The 17,812-nt window shown below is 43.2% G+C and overlaps 1 protein-coding gene across 7 annotated transcripts in view; it reads left to right on the forward strand.

Moving 5' to 3' along the window:
- CDK5RAP2 (CDK5 regulatory subunit associated protein 2) overlaps positions 1–17,812 on the forward strand; it is a 182,118-nt gene that overhangs the window by 77,529 nt on the left and 86,777 nt on the right. For all 7 annotated transcript variants that reach the window (XM_082843508.1, XM_082843511.1, XM_082843509.1 and 4 more), the window contains 3 exons: positions 4,546–4,716; positions 8,469–8,609; positions 17,169–17,266. In XM_082843508.1, coding sequence (XP_082699634.1) covers positions 4,546–4,716; positions 8,469–8,609; positions 17,169–17,266 — 410 coding nt within the window. The remainder of the gene's footprint in view (positions 1–4,545; positions 4,717–8,468; positions 8,610–17,168; positions 17,267–17,812) is intronic.

Consider the following 17,812-nt stretch of genomic DNA (forward strand, 5'->3'; position numbering starts at 1 on the left):
GAGAGAGGATAGTACATTGACCCTCTGGTAATTGTCACCCAGCTCAGCACTCATAAACTCATAGCCAACCTTGTTTCATCTGTACCCTCCTCCCAACTCCCTCTCTTTCAACACTCAAGTATTTTAAGCAATTGCCAGGCATATTATTTTGTTGGTTTTTCAGTATGTTAAAAAAATTTTTTTTTCCACTTCAGAAAGATTAATAATTTCTTAATATTACCAACTAGCCAATTAATGTTTAGATTTCCCTGTCTTATTTAAAAATTGTTGTAAAACAGTTTGTTCAAATCATGATCTGGACGTTGTACTGATTGATAAGTCTCTTTTTAAAAAAGTTTTACTTTGGAAATAATTTTAGACATAAAGATTCGAAATAATAACAGAGTTCCCATGTATCCTTCGTCCCGCTTCCCTAATGTTCACGTTTCACATAACTATGGAACACTCAACAGAGTCAGGAGATTAACACTGATACAATATTGTTATCTGCAGACTGTATTTGAATTTTGCCAGTTCTCCCATTAATGCCCCTTTTCTGGTCCAGGATCCACATTGCCTTTAATTGTCATGTCTCCTTAGTTTTGTCTAATCTGGGACAGTTGCTCAAGTCATTGTCTTTTGTGACCTTGACTCCTTTGAAGAGTACTGATCAGTTATCTTGTTACTGTCCCTCAATTTGGGCTTGTCTGATGTTTCTCTCATGATTAGATTGAGGTTATACATTTTTGGCAAGAATAGCATAGACGAGATATGTCATATCTGGAGGTGCATAATGTCAATCCGTCTTATTTCTGGTGCAGTTAGTGTTGGTCACTTGGTTAAGGTGGGGGTCTCCTGGGTTTCTCTGCAGTAAAGTTACTATTCTCCATTTGTGATAAGTATTTTGGGGGGAAATACTTTGACACTATGTAAATGTCTTGTTTCTCCTCATACTTTTAAGAATCTTATTGATGACCCTTACCTACAACAGTCATTACTGTGGTGTTTGCTTAGTGGTGATTTTCCATCATTCCTTCTACACTTATTAGTTGTAATTCTACCGTAAGGAAGGGCTGCCCCTTCTCCTGCAGTCATTTATTGTATAGTTGTTTATATCAGTATGGACTCATGGATATTTGTTCTATTCTGTAGGTTGTTAAGCCGTTACTATCGTGTTTTATTTTCTTGTTCAGATTGACCCAGATATGGCCATTGGGAACTCCTTCAAATCGATTCCTGTGTCTTTAACATTTCTTGAGCACTTCCATACTTGTTAGGGTCACAGGATGTCCTGGACTCTTCTTGTATTTTCCCTAACCCAATCCTGGAATCAACCATTTCTCTAAGGATCTCTGGTTTCTTTTATTGGAGAATGATATTTAGGAACCAAGATCTGAATGACAGGTATCCTCATTACTACTGGGGTGTCAGTACTTCTAGGCCTTGGCAGTAGACAGAGCTTGAAAATATGTTTGCATACATGCACATACACATCTGTATTTATTTCTATGTCTAGCTCTGTGTGTGAGCAAGTGTGCGTGTGTTTGTGTGTGCGTATTAAGAAGAGGAAGCTAGAATGAACTCAGAATGAATCAGTAGAATCAGTATGAATTTGTGAGTTCACACTAGCCTTCCCTAACTTTCTTAATTATTATTTAATCTACAGGTTATCTCTCCTTTTTTTTCTTTGAAATTTATTTGTTGAATAAGTTGGGTCCTTTGTCCTTTATTGTTTTCCACATTCTGGATTTTGCTGATTGTATTTTTGTAATGTCATTCAACGTGTTTCTCTGCTGACTTTCATTTCTAGTAAATTGGTAGTTAGATAAGGTGCACGATCAAATTCAGGTTTAGTTTTTTGGCAAGATCACACCATAGGTGGTCATTTGCACTTCCAGCAGGAGGTACACTGTATCTGCTAGTCCCTGTTTTTGTGATGTTACTTCCAGCAGGAGGTACACTGTATCTGATAGTCCCTGTTTTTGTGATCTTACTAGCCGTGGATGATTGCTTGCAAAATGGTGATAATTTAATTTCATCATTCCTTCTTCTTTTATAGCTGTATACTTGTATGAGGAAAAATTTGTTTTTCATTATCTATTTAGTTACTCTGGGGTGTAGTTCATACAAGAAAGACAATGGAAGAATTCCCTAAAACCTTCTAAAGGTGACTGTATTAGTTTCCTGTTGCTGCTGTAACAAATCACCACACCCGTGGCCGCTTCCCAACACACACCTACCCTGTGGTTCTGGAAGTCAGAAACCTGAAATGGGTCGTACCATGGCAGGGCTGTGTTCCTTCTAAAGGCTCCAGGAGAAGATCCATTTCCTTGCTTTTTCCAGCTTCTAGAGGCTGTCTGCACATCTAGACCCCTGACTCCCATCTATCTTCAGAGCCAGCAATGGCTGGTGGAGTCTTTTTCCTGCTTCCCTCTTCCACTTTTAAGGATCCTTGATTATATTGGGCCCACCTGGATAATCTCTCTATTTTAAGGTCAGCTGATTAGCCACCTCCATTCCATCTTCAACTTTTATTACCCTGTAATTCAGCATAGTCGGAGATTCTGGGGGTTAGGATGTGAACATCTTTGGGGGGCCGTAATTCTGCCTATCACAGTGACCAAAAGGTTTTTTATTTTTTAATTATTATGAACTCATAGCTTTTTAACATTTTTGATGTATTTTAATTCATTGTCATTATCCTTGATATTCTAATTGTCCTATCTTTCGACAGTGAAAAAGCTTATTCGAGTTGATTCCTGAGTTCTCTGGACGTGAATGTGTAGTCTTTGACAGCTTCCTTCCTTTCTGACATGATAAGATGTCTGAGCTCATAGTATATATTCCTGCCCCAGGCCTGGAATCATCCCTTTCTATAAGGCAAACTCTGGTGTGATTTAGAATCACCTGGAGGGCTTATTAAAACACAGCTTGTTGGGCCCTGCCTCCCTCCCTTCAGAGTTTCTGATTTAATAGGTGTGGGTTAGGGCCCAGTGATTTGCATTTGGGGTTCCCAGGTGGTGCTGCTAACTCCGTTCTAGGGACTACACTTTGAGAACCACTGTTTTAAAGAACGCTGTTGGTTTTTTGTGGTGAGCAATGATATTTAGAGACTACAGCCTGCATGCTAGGGAGGATTCTGATTCTAGGCTTTTTCAGTGAAAGGAAAGAAATAAAATGTAAGTTCATATTCGTATTTCCAATTCAAATTTAGAATTACATGTTTTAACTTCTTTCATATTTGTATTTGTTTTCTCTGAGGCTTGGTTCTTATGATAGTGATAATTACTTATTTAATAAATATGTATATATCTATGCACACAGTTTCAGAGTAACAATACGAATATCATTTCCTGCAACATGATCACTGAAAACAGTTTGCGATTTTCGCAGCAGTCCCTTTGACGTTGGGGAAATATCCCACTAGGGGTGTACAAATTAGTCTGCTTTTACGTTACTGAGATCATTCCTCTCCGGTTGGTTAACCAGTCACCTTGATACTCAGTTAAATTCTTTTTCTGTTTCTTTTGCTTTTAGTTTCAGGAGATTATTATTTTATTTTTAAAATAATTATCTAAACATTTAAACCACTTCACTGGCACATCTGTAAAATGAGTCTACTCTCTCCTGTACCTTGTTCTCTCCTTTTCCGTATAGGCAGCCGTTATTTATGGTTAAATAAATGGCAGTATGCTAGACATACTTTTTTTTTCTCTTGGGGTCCACACCACTTTCCAGCCCACATGCCCACCTGCACAATATGTTTAGAAGATTACTTGAGGGCGGGATATTTGTAGAGTCCTCATTCCTTTTCCTTTATAGCTTCAGAGTGCTCCGCTGTGAGAATGCACCAGAGTTTGTTCCTCCGTGGGTGGACATCCGGGTTGTTTCCAGCCTTTTGCTGTTATGAATAGTGCTTCAATATTATAAATAGTACAGATTTTGAGGTAGTTAAAAATCACACTGTATACTGTTTGTTTTCTGTTTTTTTCCTTAACAATATAACATCAGCATTTTCCATGTTATTATAAATGTCATTTTTTAAGACAGTTTCTTTTCTGATTATGAAAGTAATACAGACTTAGAGATTTTAGAAACTCAGAAAAATGAAAATCAATGCAAAGTCACCCATAATCGCTCTACTTGGGGATACTGTCATTATTTTGGTGTGTTTCCCCATAGCCTTGACAATATTTTGTGTAAACGCTTAGAAAACAATCGCATCATATTACATAGTATCCTGCTTTGTTTTTACTCATAATTGTGATTTTTTTATACCATATGCTTTTTATAATTAATTCTCTGTTGCTAGATTTAGACATTTAGTTTCTTTCTGGTTTTTCAGTATTGTTAATAATTTTGTGATAAATGTCTGCGCATTGAAGCTTTCCCCAAATTTATTATTCTTAAAAGTTGGTTTTTATAAGACTTTAAATGAGAAGGAAGCTCACGTTTGTTAAATATATCTATTTAGCTTGCTCTCTTACAGCAGTAAGGTAAACAGGTGAAAGATTACCCTGAAACTTTTGTCAAGTAAATTCCATTTTTTCTTTTTTCTTCTGGTAGGACCTTAGAAATGAAGTTGAGAAATTACGCAGTGAAGTGAATGAAAGAGAGAAAGCAGTGGAGAATCGTTACAAGAGTCTTTTGAATGAAAGTAATAAAAAACTGCACAGTCAAGAGCAAGTGATCAGAAGTCTAACAGAAAGTGCCAGTCAGAAGGACTCGTTGCTTCAGGTGCCACAACAGTTTTTCTTTTGTATTTAAATCTTTTGACTTCGGCATAGGTTTTTTTTGTTTTGCTTTGTTTTTTAAACTTTTTTACGGGAATGCTTATAAAAAGGTAAGGCTGGGCAAAAAAAGACTGTGGTCTTCACTGTTATTTATCGGAGCGCTGTAGAGCTTTCTTTATGCCATTTGGACCTCAGCCACCGGGGAGGTAAGTTTGTAGAAATGAAAGCTTCGAGAAGAGAAGGGAGTTGTCCTGGGTCACGTGACTAGTAAACGGCAGGGCCTGATTCAGGCCCTGGCCTGCTTTGCTCTAGCGCCAGCCTTCTGCTGTGGTCCTGGCTTTCCTTTGTGCCATACTGTCTCACTCCTCTGTATTTTTCTTCTATCTGTTCCTTTTTTGTCATGGACTACCCTTATCATCTGATGGTATATTGGATTTTTGATTCAGCTCAGAATTATGGGTAACCATGGTGGAGTGAACATGCGTGTTTAACACTGCTTCCTCCTGAAGCCTCATTAACGTGACGGTGAAGGGGTGAAAAGGTATAAACGCACAGGACCAGGAGAATGGGAATGGTGGAAGGGCAGGTTGCTGTTTGAATGATAAGTGGTAACTACATAGGATTCAGCTTTCTCCCGTCTGCCTCATGTCTTGGGGATGAAAAGCCAACAAGAAGAAGCTGATTAATCCTACAGAATCCAGGAAGGCTCAGCGGGCAGTGGGGGTACCTGGTACCTTTGTCAGCAACGGAGGTTGCTGGAATGCTGGGCAGTTAGGTGGCCTTATTGTCACCAGCACTATATGGGAGGTTTACTCTGTGGGGACCTTAAACCAGAGAAGCTCTGGCCTGGGGCTCACCAGGTGCAGCTGAAAACAGGAGTGGATCCCTCAGTGAGAAGGAGTGGAAGTGTGCGTACCAGCACGGAGAGTCCTCTGTGGACCCAGAAGACTGAAAGATGCTGACTGACAGTAGGGGGTCCTTCAACCGAACAGCCGAGTCCCCCCCTGATCACCTCACAGTGAGGCTGCCGTTGAGGTACCTTTTCCACACTCACAGAGCTTCTGGACACTTCTACCCTTAAAGATACGTGGGTGGCCCGAGTTCCTCAAACAGGAGAAAAGCGTCTAAGAGGAAAGACAAAGACAGAACAAAGCTACGTAGAGGAAACAGAAACAGTGGAGGCGGAGAAGAAAACTAGACAGCTTTTCAAAAAACTCAGTACTGTAACATCTTCAGATAAGAAATGAGTTCGGGATCTGATAAAAAAGATACTTGGGAAAAAGAGGGATGACCTTATTGGAAATTGGAAGTATGATTACAGATATAAAGAGCCTAATAAAAGTTAGAAAAGTTGCACGAGAGTCAAGTACATCTTCCAGAAAATATAGTTAAACACAGAAACAAACAAAAAGGTGAGCAAATGAGAGAAGAAAGATAAGAAAATCAGAGGCTCGAGTCAAGGGCTCCAATATATGACGAACAAAAGTTCCAGAAAGATAGAAGAGGCAAAGCAGAGGGAAGGAAAAGTTCAAAGTAATAGGAGAAAACTTTTCAGAATGCAAGGGCAGATATCTCTACCTTGAAAGGGCCTGCTCTGTTTCTGGCACGGTGAATGAAGAAAGACATCTATCGCAATTTCACAATCCTGTGTCATTGTGAAATTTCAGAACACAGGGGCAAAGAGAGGATCTGAAAGGCTTCCAGAGAGAGGAAAATAATAGGTCCCATACAAAGGATCCAGACCCGAAATGACATCAGAATTCTCAGCAGCAACATTGGAAGCCAGGGGAGGGAGGGAGACGCAAGAGGGAAGAGATATGGGAACATATGCATATGTATAACTGATTCACTTTGTTATAAAGCAGAAACTAACACAGCATTGTAAAGCAATTATACCCCAATAAAGATGTTAAAAAAAAAAAAATGGAAGCCAGGAGACAGGAGAGCAGTGCTTTCAGAGTTTTGAGGAAAAGTGGTTTCCAATCCTGCATTCTGTAGTCAGCCAAGCTGGCAGCAAGGATGAGGGCAGAATAAAGGCAATTTCAGGTATTTGATGCCTAAACTCATCTGCCTCCATGTGCTCCTTGCAGGAAACTGCTGGAGGACGAGTCCCTACAAATGAGGAAGTAACACAGAATGGGATCCAGAAAGTAGGGAATTCACCCGGCATGTGGGGAAGGGAGATCCCAGCCACTTACGTAGAAGCCCAGATTTGAGCCGTTGAGGGAGGGCTTAGTTGGGATTTTTTTCAAGAAACTGAAACAGAGCCCATCATTTACCTGATGTGTCTTGACTCCATGTAGAAGAATTTATAAGTTTGGAGATAAATTAACACTAAGTACATAACTCAGTTTTATGAACTAAGTAAACACAACAAAGCAGTTGTTGCTAATTCCAAGAAAAGCAAGGAATTAAACATGAATGGAAATGTCGCCATGGAACACCATTTGGCTGGGCTGTGGACAGTATGTGCGTGGCCATAATCACGTAAATGCAGAATGTTGATTTAACCAAAATCGTGATGTAACTATTAGGAAAAGCGTTGGGGGGTGGATGATGTGAGAGCTACATCCTTAAACTTCTATGACAGGAGCCAGTTAATAAAATCTAACCTTAGGAAATCAAGCCATGTGAGCATAGGAGCGCAGTGTAGAAACATGGAAGTAAATAACAGAAATCAGTAGAGTCAAAAGCGGTTTTTTTCTGCGAGTGGGACTCAGAGGTGAGAAGTGGCGAGCTAGGGGTGGCTGTTTCCTTCTAAGCCTTGTGGGCCCGTTTGTTAATGTGTATGTATAGTTGGACTTTTAAGAAATAAAAATGAAAATTGTAACTCAAGCACAACTGTATGATGGTAATTCTAGAATTTCTGTTTTGGTTATTTGATTCCCAGTGCTTCCTGTTACAGTTCAATGGGTTTTTACAAAAAATTGCTTCTACTTTCTTGTTTGTGTTCAGCTATTTTAGAAATGTTTGACATGATGAATTAATTCTGATGGGTGATTAGGAATGAGATGAGGTCTCACCCTTAATTTCCCACAGAGAGTGGACAGACACCTAGTGCAGGAGTTACCAGGTTTTAACTTGTTAGGAATAGATTTCTGTGCTTGAATTTGGCCAAAAGACCAGAGAAGTGGTCTCCAGGCCTGTAGTATCGTTGGATGTGACCTCGTCTGAAGGGGCTGGTGAACTGGGCTGTGTTGTGTCTCATCGTGAAGGAGGAGCTTTCACCTGTGACCAGACCCCCAAAGTTGTTGCAGTCTTGTCTTTTTCTTCCTGGAAGTCAAATCTCCTCGTAGATATGGACGGTTCAAGTTTTGTCAAATTTGTAATGTTTCAGGAGCGCCTAGACTTTGTTGGGTTTCGATACACAGTCCCTCTAATCACTGCACTAACCCTGTAGCATGGGAAACAGAAATCACACCCTGGCCAAGGAGGACCCAGGATTGGAGCCTGGGTCGTGGGGCCAGAGCCTGGGCTTCGTCTTCTGTACCCGCTGGGAGGTGTCCCAGTGGTGGCGAGAGGGGAGGTTTGTAATGACTGCCACTGTCCTTGCCTGTGCCTTGCTGGCGTGCTGCGCTCCTGGTTGTAATAATGCACAAAGGGATTGCATTACCATTTGTAAGTGCCTAATATGTGGGGATGGTGGAAATTGTTTAAATTGTGAAAAACAGTAAATCTTCCCTTAAAGAGTTTGGGACCATCGCTTAGTATTTTTTTCTTGATGATAACTTCCTTATGATTTGTTTTCTTCCTTAGAAATTCAGTGAAAAAGACTTGGAAGCAATACAGCAGAACCGTTATTTAATGACTGCGGGGGATCTCGATTTCAGGAGTGAAGACTTAATAACAGAAAAGTGCTCTTCTCAGTCACCAGGCAGCAAAAGCATCTTCTCCGAGGTAAGCTCGCCTGAAATTGGACATTCACATGCAAATTCCTATCCTTTCCTGACACATATTTGATGACTCCTCTGACCTAAAGGTCCTCCAAGGCCCTTGTGCTGGTAAATGAGCTTACAGCAGGTAGGAGGAGGGGTTCTCAGTCTTTCCTCCTTACAGATTAGTATCCTTCAGCTGAGTGTTAGTATTTGCACTGCTCGGGAAACCGAGAAACTAGAGCTTGTTCAAAGATGAGCCTCGTGTTTGCCCTCCTGGGGGCAACTCTCTCAAGAACTCTGTAATCTCGAGGTAAGAACATTTTCCAGTTGAACATTTCCATGCACACCTACAGTGGCACAGCAGGCGCTTCGTGATCTGGCCCCAAGCTAGCTCTCCATTCTCCTTTTCTTTCATTCCCCATCATCTCTAACAACACCTCACTTCTGCAGATTCCCGAAAACTCCGTGTTTGTACCTCTCTGTGCCTTTGCACATGCTGTTCCATCTGCCTGGAATGCCTTCTTCTTCCTTGTTGACCTCGTGGCTCCTGCACACCCCTAGGGCTGCCGCTCTGGTGTCACCTCCTCTGGGCTCCTTGCCTGGCCTGCTGAACGCGACGTCTCCTTGTCCACCCCCTTGTGCGGCACTTTGCACATCCATCCACCGTAGCGCTTAGCCCTTGGGTTGACGTTACGGAGCCGCCTTGGTGCTTCCCCTCCCTGGAGCCCTGCGCACCCCAGGAGGCACCTCAGGGGAAGGGAACTGGTGTTCGTGTCTGAATCCCAGTGCCTGGCTCAGTGGACGTTTGTTGATTGAATGACTGATGATATTGGTTTGTGGAGATGCGTCCCGATTGTTCTGACGTGCAGCTTGCCTGTAATACAGCTAGGCAGCCAGAGATGGGAAAGAAAGGCGTTCACTGTCGGCCAAGGTTTGTTGTTTTTTTTTTAAGCTTGGCTTTAATTAAGTACATACGTTCAGAAAACAGGGAACTGTTATGCAAATTTTTCTCTGATGAATGACTCTGATCATGACTTGTGGTTTTTGTGAAGGATGATTCTCAAAATAATTAACAACCAGTGTAGCACGGGCACAGCCATCAGAACAGACTCAGGCGCTAGGACTGGAGTGGGGTCCCGGAGGCCTCCTCTTGTGCCAGGCACCAACCCTCTAGTTCCTGGGTCTTGGAGAGGGGCTGGGGTGGTTGGGGTGTATGGATCAGGGGTTAGTTTACAACTGGTGTAGACGTGTTTCAGTATTTTAGCACCAGTACCGGCCGTTGCACTGTGTATCCGCTCCGTATCAGCTCTGGTCCTGGAGCGCACCGCTGCCTGAGCGGTGGGAGTTCCTTCTTAACTCTGACCATTTGTGGATTTGCGTTTTGCCATCCCTCTTGAATAAGAATGTCAGCGAGAACTTGGCCATTGGGCTGGGCCGGAAGTCTGGAGGCCTGGATTCCTCTCTTGGTTCTGTAACTTCACTTGAGTGACCTTGGGCAAGTCCAGTAACTAAATCTCAGACGGCCAATGTTTTGTGATTTATTTGCTTTATTTTGTGAATAGTTCCTTTATTTTGACCAAATTTCGTTGGATATTAAGATGCACGTTAACCCATAATCAGACACAGTCTTGTTTAACTGTTTTTTAAAAATTGAAGTATAGTTAATTTACAATGTTGTGTTAGCTTTAGGTATACAGCGAAGTGATTCAGTTATACACGTGTGTGTGTGTGTGTGTGTGTGTTTGTGTGTGTACATATATTCTTTTTCAGATTCTTTTCCATTATAGGTTATTACAAGATACTGAATATAGTTCCCTGTGCTATACTGTAGGTCCTTGTTGTTTATTTTATATATAGTAGGGCGTATCTGTTCATCCCAGATTCTCAATTTATCCCCTCCCCCCTTCCCCTTTGGTAACCATAAGTTTGTTTTCTATGTCTGTGAGTCTCTTTATGTTTTGTAAATAAGTTCATTTGTATCGTATTGTTTTAGAGTCCACATATAAGTGGTATCATATATTTGTCTTTCTCCTTCTGACTTGCTTCACTTAGTATGATCATCTCTAGGTCCATCCATGTTGCTGCAAGTGGCATTATTTCATTCTTTTTTTATGGCTGAGTAACATTCCATTACATCTTCTTTATCCATTTAGCTGTCGATGGACATTTAGGTTGCTTCCATGTCTTGGCTATCGTGAATACTGCTGCTGTGAACATTGGGGTGCATGTGCCTTTTTGAATTAGAGTTTTCTCCAGATATATGCCCAGGAGTGGGATTGCAGGATCATATGGTAGCCCTCTGTTTAGCTTTTTAAGGAACCTCCATACTGTTTTCCATAGTGGCTGCACCCATTTACATTCCTACCAACAGTGCAGGAGGGTTCCTTTTCTCCACACCCCCTCCAGCCTTTATTATGTGTAGACTTTCTGGTGGTGGCCATTCTGCCCGCTGTGAGGTGGTACCTCATTGTGGTTTGGATTTGCATTTTCTCTAACGATTAGCGATGTTGAGCATGTTTTCACGAGGCACAGTCTGTTTTGAAACAGGATAGAAGCCCATCAGGTTTTTTAGATGGACAAATAACCACTAATTTGAATACATTTAGTTAAACTTTACTATTTTGAATCATGTTTTAGATATGTAAAAAGTGTCTAAATGTTGAACAGAATGTTTCTAAATTTACTAACAGAGTATTTTAATATTTCATGTCACTAGTTTGATCATCTGTACCGCATTGTTTTTTAGTTTTTTGTGCTGGCTGCTGTCTGTACTTCTTAGAAACACAAGTATAAAGTCATCCCATGGGCATTTCAGTCATATTTTAGATCCTGGTGATGCTTAAATGACTGTGCAAAATACCTACATATTTTAGCAAAGGTTTTAATTCTGTTCTGCAAGAGTAATTGCAAATCGAGGATAAAAGGTTATAAATGATCATTTAGGAATTGAAAATTTCTAGGTGTCAGTTTAAGAAATCCCAGCTGTTGCAGCCTACGGTATTTTCCCCCCAAGAAAGGTATACTTTTCAGGTTGTAGTTCTTTCTTTGTAGGAAACACGGATTTATTCTGCTCTGCCCTTGGCCATTTCGTGTTGATTTTGGGGTTATCCTCTGCCCATTTCTATGAAGAACTTGAGGCTGTGATGATGTCTCCATTGGCTCTGGCCAGTCTGTTTTCCTTCTAATCATGTGTGATCCTGAGAATTAATGCTAGATGACCAGGGAATTGAAGAACAGAGAGTAAAACACACTGACCATATTTAACTTGCTGCAGCCAGAGATTTATAGTTTGGCTATTGACATGGTTGGGACATTGCAGCTGAATTTCCTGAGTATTAAAATAAATGTCTTTGTTGCAGAGCTGTGATATAGCTACTGAAATAGACACCATCTGTCAGGCCACTAAATTGCCCTGATTACCAAGAAGTGAGCCATTAAGGTCTCTCTTTACATATCTGCTGCCTCTTCAGATTGTGGTCTGCCCATTACATACGTTTCCTTCAAGTCATTGAGGAAACTATGGTGGAGTAGAAAATGCCTCGACTTTGGTGTCAGAATGTCCGTTCTGCCGCTTATTAGCTCTGTGATCGTGGGCAAGTCACCTCCTCTCACTGAAGCTCACCTTCCTAATCTGTAAATGGGGAGTTACATGCCTACCTCCTGAGAGGATTAAAAATAATGTGAGTGTATTTGTTAAGGTTCTTTTGATTGCAAGCTGTAGGATCCAACGCTGAGGAGTTTGAGCAAAACAACAATGAAAGGGAGTATTTACCGGGAACATACCGGAGAGTCTCACAGATGCCAAGGGTCATAGACTCTGGGGCTCTGTCTTGTTTGGAGAGGCAAGGTGGAGGGCGGGGGTGGAGCGTGGGGATGGCGGGCAGAGGGTAGGGGACAGGGGGGTTGGTTGCTGCTGCTGAGCAGGGGCCCCCTCTGGGCCACTTGGCCCTCTGCCTCTGTGCCGAGGAGACCCACTGGTTTGCCAGCTCTGCCGAGGGAGCCAAGTGACGTCATTCTAATGGGGCATGATTCAGCGCAGGGGAGCAGGTGATTGATGCAATGGGACCCAAATGGCTCTGAAGAGTTCATTTATTTAACATGGGTGAGCAATTTGCTTCTAGGAAGACGTTGACTCACTCTGACTTCCATTATGCAAAATAGCCACAGGAATCTCTGCTCTGAAGAGTCACATTGGTCCCTGTGTTCCCCTCTTACCTTTTTAATCATCATTTCAGCGAGCATCTGTGGCAAGCACTGTGCCTGGATCGGGGTGCTGCTGCCCGCAAGGGGTCCCCAGGCCTGTGAACACGTGGTTGGTACATGAGCTCCGGGTGAAGGTGAACCAGGGTGCCGTGGGGCTGGAGGAGGGTCTCTGTAAGGGACCATGGAGGGTGTCAGTGGAGAGGGCTCGACTGATGGAGCATGGTCTGTGAGGAGGAGGAGGGAGTTTCCTGGTTCCACGGAGATGGAAGGGCAGGAAAGCAAGCACAGGTGTGGCCGGCTGGCAGGTGGAGGGTGGGGGCTGAGGTGAGCAGTGACCTGGAAAACCTGGTGAAGGTTTGGAGTGGCTGCCTGAAAGGAGGGGAGGGGAACCAAGCTGGGCACCCAGGCCCTGCACCGCAGTGGGCAGTCCTCTAGGGCTTCCAGCCAGGCCCACCGTGATCCAGTTAAGATACAGGGTCGCGGGCTTCCCTGGTGGCGCAGTGGTTGAGAGTCCGCCTGCCGATGCAGGGGACACGGGTTCGTGCCCCGGTCCGGGAAGATCCCACATGACACGGAGCGGCTGGGCCCGTGAGCCATGGCCGCTGAGCCTGCGCGTCCGGAGCCTGTGCTCCGCAACGGGAGAGGCCACAACAGTGAGAGGCACAGCATACCGCAAAAAAAAAAAAAAAAAAAATATATATATATATATATATATATATATATATACACACACACATATATATGTGTGTGTATATATATATATACAGGGTTGGGATTCTTTCACTGGATATGTACATCCCACAGCTGAGTCTCCCACATCCACCTGAGGTCCACATTTATTCATGTTTTTTCCTAGTCCTTCTTGGTTGGTTACTTATCTATGCACAAATTCTGACTGCCACTTATTAGCTGAATGGACTAAAACACATGACCTGTCCTCTCAGAGAATCAGTTTATTCATCTGAAAAGTGGGAAGATTAATATACCTCCTTGGTCGTTATTGTGATTAGAGATGACCTATGTAAAGGACCTGGCCTAGCATTGAAGCGTAGGAATGGCAGTTACGGTTGACACTCCTTAAGTGTTTACTCTGTGCCAGGCATCCATGTGAGAATTTTGTATAGATTAGCTCAGTTAATCTGTTTCACAACCCTATGAGATATATAGAATTATTACCTCTACTTACAGGTGAGGATATTGAAGCACAGAGAGATTGAGTAACCTGTTCAAGGTCACACAGCTAATAAGGTCACACGCTCTTAACAGTCCCTGCCCTTGGTGGTAGATGCTCAAGAAGCAGTAGGTTTTTCTTATTTTCATCGTCACTGTTGCCTGGCCTTTATGTGGCTGACAGCGACTGTGTCACCTTTGTCAAACTCCCAGTGCTTTGCATCCATCATGGGTCATTCACGGGTGGACCAAAGAGCACAGGCCCTGGAGCCTGGCTGCCTGGGTCCACACCCTGCCTCACCACCCTGACTCCGTGCCTCGGTTCCCTCATCACCAAAATGGGGAGAGTGGTAATGCTTGAGCTCACTGGCTTGTGAGGATTAAATGAGAAAATGCTGGAGAGCACTTTGTACCACGGCTGACATCCTGAGGACATGGTAGCTTCTTCGTCTTGATCCCCGGGTGAGTTCCTCCCAGGCGCTCCCCTGGGGCCCTCTGTCTACGTGCGGTGTGTACGGGTGGGAGCTGACGCTGGTGACTGTGTACAGAAGGCAGGTGGGAGCTCCTTGTGCCAGTGTCGTGTGGCACGATTTACAAAAGGGCCTGACATTTCTAGCAGTGTGGGTGGCCGGCTTCTCATGACCAAGCTGGTGGGTTAGCATTTAAAACCCTCAGTTGGCAGGTGGTGCCTTTGCTTGTTTCGTTCAGGGCTAGAAGCACAGCAGCATTCTCCTGGGTCAGGGGCTGCTAACCTTTTTGCCATCTGCATCCCTTGGGTAGCGTGCTGGAGCAGGGACCTCTTCCCTGGAAAAGTATTTAAATGCACAAAATATGTGCACAGGATCATAAAGGAAACCAATTATCTTGAAATTTGGTTATCAAAATATAAAAAATAATCAGCTGTAGAAATGGTGCTTCTTTATTAATGTGTTAAATAACAAGATCTAGTGGTGAACAGAGTGGCTGCTGCAGTTTTGAGGTAGTGATGAGAATAACTATTTTGAGATACTTGCAACATATACAAAGTAACTATTTCTTTTGGTGACAAAATCTCAGGAAAACACCGAGTACTACTATGGTTTGTAGCAGTAACAGTGTTCCTTCAACCCCTAAATGAAGGAAACGCTCAATTTCAGTTAGAGGTTAGCGGCAATGAAGATGTACCTTTTTCCCCTCGTTCATGTTTGAGTTTTCATTAGGGTTGGAAGCCCTATCCTAGGTCATTATCTGAACTTTAGGCGACAGGCTGAGTCCACGAGACACAAGGGCTGCTTGCAGCCCCTCTCTCTCCACTGACCCAGTGTCTCCCTAGCATTAAGGAGCTTCTAGTCTGCGCCAGGCGCTGTGCCAGGTGTCCTGCACACTTTACTTCTTTATTTTAACATTTTCTTCTTATTTTGAAATAATATCAGTTTTATAGGCAAGTTACAAGAGTAAAGGGTTTTGCTTGTCCTGAGCCATCTGAGAGTAAGTTGCCTGTGTGAAGCCCTGTCAGTTCTGAATACCTGAGTGTGTACTTCGTGTCAGCAGGGACCTTTTCCTGTATGACACAGCACAGCCGTCACAGCCAGGGACTGAGCAGAGACCCTCAGACTACCCTCGAACCCTCAGACTCATTCGTGTCTCACCAGCTGTCCAGTAAAGCCCTTTGTAGTGGAAGGAGCCAGTTCAGGATCTTGTGTTGCATTTAGCAGACTTTATAGTCTATTGACTTTCACGGCCCTGAGACTTTTGAAGCGTCCAGGCCGGTTCTGTCGTGGAGTGTCCTTTCGTTGGGTCTGTCTGATGTTTCGTGGTGCCTGGCTTCAGGTGAGGCATCCTTGGCAGGAGTGTCACAGGACCAGAGCTGTGTCCTCAGTGTGTCCTGTCCGACAGTACAGTTTGTTACCTAAGCATTACCAGCCATGCTGACTTGGGTTAACTTTGTGAAGGTGGTGTCTGCGTGGTGTCTCGACTATGCAGTTACTCTTTTTTCCTTTGTAATTAGTATTTGAGGGGAGGTATTTTGAGTCTATGTAAATACGCTGATCTTCTTCAAACTTTCACCCGTTAGTTTTAGCCTCCTTTTATGTTTCGTGGCTGAATAATTTCTTACCATGATGGTTAGCAAATGGTGATTCTTCTAATTCCATTATTCCTTCTACATTTATTAGCTGTTCTGTAAAGAAAAGCCCGTTCTTCTTCCCATGTACTCATTTACCCGTGTCCGTGTGGATGTGAATTTCTGTTTCACTCAGTGGGTTATAATCTGTTACTATCATTGTTTTGATGCTCAATTGTCCCAGGCTTGGCCTTTTCAAACTGGCTCCTGTATCCTTTTGACAGTGCTCCATTATTTAAACACTTCCTTATTTTCTGGTGTGACAAAATGCTGTAGACGTGGATTGCTTTTGAATTTCATTGCATCAGTACTGGAATTGGCCATTTCCCCTGGGATCCTTGATTCCTTCCAGCACACAATTGAACTTGTATCTGCTCTGTAACTCCATAAGGTGGTGGCTGTTGTCCAGCATTTTAGAGGTGGCTCTAGTAAGTAACTTCCTGAGGTCCCAGAACCAGGAAGTGACAGAGCCGAAATTTGAACTCTAAAAAAATTTTCACATTTGTGAAATTCACAAAATTACATCCTCACTTCATAGATGAGGAGCCTGAACCTCACAGAGGTTTGTTACGCTGGTTAGCTGAGGTCACATAGCTAGTAAGTGGCAGAGATCCCCCTCAGATCTCTTTATCATCAGTCTGTTCATGGTGCCTTGAAAGCGTGGCTCACCTGACCTCTCCTATTTTAATGTAAGTCTCTTGTCCCTAAAACTTGTCAGGTTTTGGTTGATGAATTTCTTTTCTTTGTAGCAAGAACAAGCGTGGAAGGGCATTCTTTGTAGTTTTGTGAAAACAATGACCAGCAGCTCTGAGCTGGGTTGGGGCGGGGGGGGGGGGGGGGGGGAGGGCAGAGGAAGTTTCACGAAGGGCAGTTGGGTATTGTCGGGAGCACAGCGCTCAGCTTTCTTCCTCCGTGAGTGATGTGCGGTCATTCCCCACTCCCCCTGCAGGTGGTGCCCTCTGACTGCAGCCTGATCCGGAGGCTGGCACAGGGGTTCACCTTTGTTTGGATTTATAAACCAGAACTATCCACATGTGTTTGCATAATGTAAGGATGTGCGCTTTCAAAATTCTTCTCTTAATGACAGATGCCCATTGTCGTTTTCAGGAAAAACAACAATTAGGCTATGAAGAGCTGATTCAGGTCTTAAAGAAAGAGCAGGACATCTATACACATCTGGTGAAATCTCTGCAGGACTCAGACAGGTAAGGGTTTCTGTTTGGACATCACGCGCATGCATAACACACATATTTTGACTAAATGCTGGTAGTTTCTGAGGCAGTGAAGCCTTCCCACTTTGCTTAGGAAGCTTAAAGTGCTTGGATGGTGATTGCCTTATTTAAATCAGATATACCTATTTCCTAGCAGGAATTGTCTGATTTTTTTGGCAGCAAATGTAGGATAAAAATATCATTAATACTAATTACTCAGGTTTTTATAATACTTTATTATGGATTTAGAAAGCGCCTCCACGTGTATTATCTCTTATAATCCTCACTGCTGTTCTGTGAGGTAAGTAATATCATTATCCCTACTTTCCATAAGTGACTCGGAGTGACTGGTGTCTTCACAGAATTGCCGAGGTGATTTGGTGCAATGAGATGTGGGGAGGAGAGCTGATTATAGGCTAGTGGTCTTGCCACTGCCCTGCCTGTGTCCACGGGCAAGTGACACATCTGGGCCTCTCTTGGCCCAGCACTGGGTTGGCCTCAGTGATTTCTCCCATGGAGGAGTCACCTCTCTGCACACTG

Source organism: Leucopleurus acutus (genome assembly GCF_964270905.1).
Source record: "Leucopleurus acutus genome assembly, chromosome: 7".
Taxonomy (NCBI): Eukaryota; Metazoa; Chordata; class Mammalia; order Artiodactyla; family Delphinidae; genus Leucopleurus; species Leucopleurus acutus.